General features: G+C 44.9%; 1 protein-coding gene across 1 annotated transcript in view; it reads right to left on the bottom strand.

Moving 5' to 3' along the window:
• Positions 1–1744: 1744 nt before the first annotated feature.
• LOC311360190 (receptor-type tyrosine-protein phosphatase mu-like) overlaps positions 1745–7186 on the bottom strand; it is a gene marked incomplete at both ends in the record, with an annotated part of 28340 nt that continues 22898 nt past the window's right edge. Inside the window, 2 exons of the mRNA XM_084480278.1 lie at positions 1745–1883; positions 5166–5198. Of these exons, the coding sequence (XP_084336404.1) occupies positions 1745–1883; positions 5166–5198 (172 nt within the window). The remainder of the gene's footprint in view (positions 1884–5165; positions 5199–7186) is intronic.

The raw sequence follows: 7186 nt of genomic DNA, 5'->3' as shown, positions 1-7186 counted from the left end.
TCATAAGAGACATTTGGTCATAAGAAAAAATACTTATATATAACAGGGCTAACTAGGGCTGTCAATCAATTAAAAATATTTAATTGTGATTAATCTCATGATTGTCCATAGTTAACTTGCAAATTGCTCATTAATCGCACATTTAACTGTTCTAAATATATCTTAAAAAATGATTATTGGTTATTGATGAGGATTACATTTAGTCTTTTCCACACTTCGTGAATATATCCATGCAGGAGTGTGAGTGTCGCCCCATACCATTTAACAGGGGACTTGTGTCATGTTGTACAATCCAAGTGGGGACCATCTTTTATATTTTAGAGCACAAAGTTTGTCTGTTCTTTGAATGTGAACTTATGTAAGGGACAGTTTTTCCACAATAACATGACTTCAGTTTTAACTACCACAATTGATCACGGTTCAATCAATCAACAAACACTGTTCCCTGCACTTGAACAGCCTTAAAGCTATCATGTCTTTTGATGGAGTTACCTACAGCATATCTCAGAACCTGCACAATAGTATATAGACCTTCAAAGAAAGTTTAATGTGTAGATTTTTTTATTACTTTGTGCTGTTAAACAGAAAAGATGGTTCCCATTTGGATTGTACAGGATGACAGAAGTCCCCTCTTAGCCTGTACAAAATGACACTGGTCCCCTGTTAAATGGTATGGAGCGACACTTACACTCCAGCATTTATGTATTCATTAGGTTAGAAAAAAATAGTTTACTGCTTCCTCTATAGTAAAAAATAATTCATAGAGCCTTTAGACATTTCATGAGGGAAATTTTGTCATGAGCAAAAATACTAACTAGGGCTATCAATCAATTAAAATATTTAATCGTGATTAATCGCATGATTGTCCATAGTAAACTCGCAAATTAATCGCAAAACACATTTTTTAACTGTTCTAAATATATCTTGAAATGATGTTTTTCAATTGTGGGATCTGTGATTTACATAAATAGATTATTTTTTCTCTTCAAGATAGATTCCAGAGCATTTATTTTTATACACAATTAAATTCACTAGAAGGTCCCCTCTTGTACTGTTAAGACTGACAGAAGCAACAGTTGCGGTTGGCAAACACTCATTGAGTGAAACAATAGGCCCAGACAGCTCCCCTGCTGCAGTGAATGGAGTCCCCTCTTAGATATGTAAATATCGCTTAAGGATTCAAGTCCCCTCTTGGCAACTTCTTTAAAAAAATAAAAAAAAAACAATTTGAAGTTATATTATGACAAAAGTACTTAAAACTAAACTCTGTATTATGTTTTTGTATTTTTAAAATGACCAGAAATAGAGGTCCACACTTGGTTGATGAAAACCGATAGTCCCCTGTTGGTAAAGTAAACGTGTATGTGTGTGTGTGTGTGTGTGTGTGTGTGTGACTCACTGCGGGTGGCCAGTGTGTGTGTGTGTGTGTGTGAGACTAACTGCGTGTAGTCAGTGTGTGTATGTGCGTGTGTGTGTGTGGAATCACTGCGTGTGGTCAGTGTGTCGGAGACTCAATGAGTCTGGTCAGTGTGTGTGTGTGTGTGTGTGTGTGTGTGTGTGTGGACTCACTGTGTGTGTGTGTGTGTGTGTGTGTGTGTGTGCGTGGACTCACTGTGTGTGGTCAGTATGTGTATGTGTGTGTGTGTGTGTGTGTGTGTGTGTGTGTGTGTGTGTGTGGACTCACTGTGTGTGTGTGTGTGTGTGTGTGTGTGTGTGTGTGTGTGTGTGTGCGTGCGTGTGTGTGTCACTCACTGCGTGTGGTGAGTGTGTGAGTGTCCGCCTGGTAGCTGGTCCCCTGCTCAGCGAAGCTCTTGTCCATCGAGTTGACCATCACCGTCATCTCCTGCCGCGAACTGGTCTCCTTACGCTTCTTAGCCAGCGTCCTACACACACACACACACACACACACACACACACACACACACACACACACACACACACACACACACACACAGAAACACATACACACAGACACAGACAGACAGAACAATTAAATAAACGATTCACTTTAATAAAGGACCTAACAAGTCAGACACACACACACACACACACACACACACATTGGTTTGAGCTGAGACCAGCCAATATAAATACATGGAGGTTTAGCCTCTTTAAAGAAATAAAGATATTGAGGCTGAATTCAGCCTCTCTAAAGATATTGAGGCTGAATTCATCTTCCTTAAAGATATGGTGGCTGAGTCCAGCCGTTGTAGAGATATGGAGGCTGTCTGTTTCTGTAACTTATTTTTCTGTTTGAATCTCAAGGTCAATCCTCTCTCCCTCCTCTCTCTCTCTCTCTCACTGTCTCTCTCTCTCTCTCTTTTCTCCCTCCTCTATCTCTCAGTGTCTCTCGCCCGAGGCTGTGTGTTGATGCATATGGTGAGTAATGCACTCGGTAACTTCTGAATACACACACAGCATGCTTACACACACACACACGCACATACCACACACACACACACACACACACACACACACGCACACAGACACACACACACACGCACACAGACACACTCACACACGCACACAGACACACTCACACACCACACATACAAAACACACACAAAACACACCATACATACACACACACACACACACACACACACACACACACACAGCTTCTGTAAGCCAGACGTAGTTCAGGGCATTCTATTTGCGGGCTCTAAGACGTCTCTGACTACCCTGACCTGAAGATGGAGAAGATACAAATAAATAAACACAGAAAATAAAAAGAACCTTTTAAAGTAACAGACAAATAAAAGCTTTCATTTCTGTGAGTGTGTGTGTGTGTGTGTGTGTGTGTGTGTGTGTGTGTGTGTGTCGGGGGGGGGGGGGTGTGGGGGTGTGGGTGTGGGTGTGTGTGTGTGTGTGTGTCAGGAGGGGATGTGTGTGTGTCTGTGTGTGTCTGTGTGTGTGTGTGTGTGTGTGTGTGTGTGTGTGTGTATGTGTGTGTGTGTGTGTGTTAGAGTGGTGGTGTCGTGCCCTCTGGCAAGGCACTCTGCCCCCCCCCCCCTCCTCCCCCTTCCAGGATATTATAGAACTCCTGCTAATGGATGGAATGTAGTTTCTGGATGGACACACACACACACACACACGCACCCACACACACACACACACACACACCGTGGCATCTTTCTGGTTTCCATGGAGACAGAGGCCATCAAACTTTTGAAATAAAATAATCTCACCTGACTATTAAAACACCTGTACACTATCTATACCACACTATGAACACACCTGTACACTATCTATACCACACTATTAACACACCTGTACACTATCTATACCACACTATTAACACACCTGTACACTATCTATACCACACTATGAACACACCTGTACACTATCTATACCACACTATGAACACACCTGTACACTATCTATACCACACTATTAACACACCTGTACACTCTCTATACCACACTATGAACACACCTGTACACTATCTATACCACACTATGAACACACCTGTACACTATCTATACCACACTATGAACACACCTGTACACTATCTATACCACACTAAGAACACACCTGTACACTATCTATACCACACTATGAACACACCTGTACACTATCTATACCACACTATGAACACACCTGTACACTATCTATACCACACTATGAACACATCTGTACACTATCTATACCACACTATGAACACACCTGTACACTATCTATACCACACTATGAACACACCTGTACACTATCTATACCACACTATGAACACACCTGTACACTATCTATACCACACTATGAACACACCTGTACACTATCTATACCACACTATGAACACACCTGTACACTATCTATACCACACTATGAACACATCTGTACACTATCTATACCACACTATGAACACACCTGTACACTATCTATACCACACTATGAACACACCTGTACACTATCTATACCACACTATGAACACACCTGTACACTATCTATACCACACTATGAACACACCTGTACACTATCTATACCACACTATGAACACATCTGTACACTATCTATACCACAGTATGAACACACCTGTACACTATCTATACCACACTATGAACACACCTGTACACTATCTATACCACACTATGAACACACCTGTACACTATCTATACCACACTATGACACTATACCAACACTTTTATCTACTTACTAAATATTTACTCTTTGTTGGTGTCTCATCATCTCCAACAATTGTTTAATATCATACTTTATTTTATCATGCATTTCAGCTTAGTTTACCAAGTTAAAAACTAACTGATAGACAGAGCCTTCCATGGCGACGTAGTGAAATGAACTTGAGGATTTACCGTTACATTTACGTTTTCTTAAACGTTTTAAACGTGGTCATTTGAAACAGGGCCTTTTCTGAGGCCCTCAGACGTCACGACCGTGTGGACGCGTGGAGCTCTGTCTGGGCGGTGTGTGTGTGTGTGTGGACGCGTGGAGCTCTGTCTGGGCGGTGTGTGTGTGTGTGTGGACGCGTGGAGCTCTGTCTGGGCGGTGTGTGTGTGTGTGTGGACGCGTGGAGCTCTGTCTGGGCGGTGTGTGTGTGTGTGTGGAGGCGTGGAGCTCTGTCTGGGCGGTGTGTGTGTGTGTGTGGAGGCGTGGAGCTCTGTCTGGGCGGTGTGTGTGTGTGTGTGGAGGCGTGGAGCTCTGTCTGGGCGGTGTGTGTGTGTGTGTGGAGGCGTGGAGCTCTGTCTGGGCGGTGTGTGTGTGTGTGTGGACGCGTGGAGCTCTGTCTGGGCGGTGTGTGTGTGTGTGTGGACGCGTGGAGCTCTGTCTGGGCGGTGTGTGTGTGTGTGTGTGTGGAGGCGTGACGCTCCGTCTGAGCAGCGATGTACAGTATTTAAAGTCCGCGTCCGGGTGAGGGATAAGCTTCTCGGACGCTTAAAAGTACAACGCCACAATGTGTGGCGCAATATACCATACACAGCGACGGTACTAAAGAAGTATCAGTTAACTACACAAAGTTAAAAGTCTTGTTATGTTATTTGCCAGATACAGTGGTGTTTAATTCAGTTATTTGTGAGTGAAGAGGTGTTCTCATAGCGTGAGCGATGGTTTAAATGCTGTTACTGTGTTAAGTGAGGTGGACGATGACGAGGGTGCCAGCTAGCCGTGCGTTAGCACACGGGCTAAGCTCGGGGTTCAGGGGGGTTACTCACAGGTAGTAAGTGTAGGACTGATAGTTTCTTCGTCTGAGTGGAAGGATGGAATGAAGGGAAAGAAGAAAAGAAGAAAAAAAAGAAAAATAGATTAATGTCTAAGAAAAAAGAAAAAACCGATGAAGTCAAATTATCAGGTAGGGCAGAGAGGAGCCGACGGGGCCCCGCCCACGGTGGACGCTCGGCCGCGGGGTTTGATAGACACGAGCAAGAGGTTTGTTCAGTGGCAGCAGTCTGTGGTGGGAGGAGTCAGTAGTGGGAGGAGCCTGTGGTGGGAGGAGTCAGTAATGGGAGGAGCCTGTGGTGGGAGGAGTCAGTAATGGGAGGAGTCAGTAATGGGAGGGGCCTGTGGTGGGAGGAGTCAGTAATGGGAGGAGCCTGTGGTGGGAGGAGTCAGTAATGGGAGGAGTCAGTAATGGGAGGAGCCTGTGGTGGGAGGAGTCAGTAGTGGGAGGAGCCTGTGGTGGGAGGAGTCAGTAATGGGAGGAGTCAGTAATGGGAGGAGCCTGTGGTGGGAGGAGTCAGTAATGGGAGGAGCCTGTGGTGGGAGGAGCCTGTGGTGGGAGGAGTCAGTAATGGGAGGAGTCAGTAATGGGAGGAGCCTGTGGTGGGAGGAGTCAGTAGTGGGAGGAGCCTGTGGTGGGAGGAGTCAGTAATGGGAGGAGTCAGTAATGGGAGGAGCCTGTGGTGGGAGGAGTCAGTAATGGGAGGAGCCTGTGGTGGGAGGAGTCAGTAGTGGGAGAAGCCTGTGGTGGGAGGAGCCTGTGGTGGGAGGAGTCAGTAATGGGAGGAGCCTGTGGTGGGAGGATCAGTAATGGGAGGAGCCTGTGGTGGGAGGGGTCAGTAATGGGAGGATCCTGTGGTGGGAGGAGTCAGTAGTGGGAGGAGTCAGTAATGGGAGGAGCCTGTGGTGGGAGGATCAGTAATGGGAGGAGCCTGTGGTGGGAGGGGTCAGTAATGGGAGGATCCTGTGGTGGGAGGAGTCAGTAGTGGGAGGAGCCTGTGGTGGGAGGAGTCAGTGGTGGGAGGAGCCTGTGGTGGGAGGAGTCAGTAATGGGAGGAGCCTGTGAGACAATCATTTCATTGGCAGCGACTGCCTCCATAATTGTCGTGTACATGACAATAAACAACCTTGAAAATCTTGAATCTGCGGTGGGAGGAGTCAGTAAATGTCTTAGCCAATAGTTGTTTATGTAAGTTCATGCACTCAAATTCTTTCGGTTTTTGGTTTGCATCTTGAATCGTTGAATGCACTCATTGTGGAAGGCAGTGGGGGGAGACAACAGTGGGGGGAGACAACAGTGGGAGGAGTCAGTGATGGGAGGAGCCTGTGGTGGGAGGAGTCATTCATGGGAAGGGCAAGTAGTAGTAGGAGGAGCCGGCATTTTAAATATGTGTTTACCGTAGCTTTTGTGTGTGTGTATAAAGTGTCAGTATAATGTAAAGTGTTTATACAGTGTGTGTGTGTGTGTGTGTGTGTGTGTGTGTGTGTGTGTGTATATAGTGCTTATAATATGGTTTGTGTTTATGTTTGTGTTCATGTTCATGTTTCTGTTTCTGTGTACATCTCGAGTCAAACAGGCCTGTCCTGACCTAGAGATGCCTGGAAGGCTGACAGAGTTTAGCAGATATTATGTCCAGAGCGGATGGATTGGTTTGAGTCTGGGGAGTTAGCGGAGGAAAGGCCTTCATTCTTTAGAAGGAAACAAGGTAGGAGATAATCATAAAATGTCACTAATGATAGTGACATTTCTAAATATGTAATTATATGAAAGAGCAAATAATAGTGAATCGCACGGCTGAGAACTCCCCTCTAAGCATACCGCGATGTGTTTGACACAAGAATAGACACGATTAGTTAGTATTTGTATTCACACTTCTTTGCGATAGCTCATCGGGAGATGTTTTCAGATTAGTCTTGTTTACATGTTGAACAATGTTTCACACATATTTCCCCAAATGCCACACGAGGTCTGATATTAGGAAAAAAAACATGTTGAAAATTTGATGTTCAGCGATGA

This window comes from Micromesistius poutassou (assembly GCF_964030765.1).
Source record: "Micromesistius poutassou genome assembly, chromosome: 15".
NCBI lineage: Eukaryota > Metazoa > Chordata > Actinopteri > Gadiformes > Gadidae > Micromesistius > Micromesistius poutassou.
This window is presented reverse-complemented; position numbering and strand designations above follow the sequence as displayed.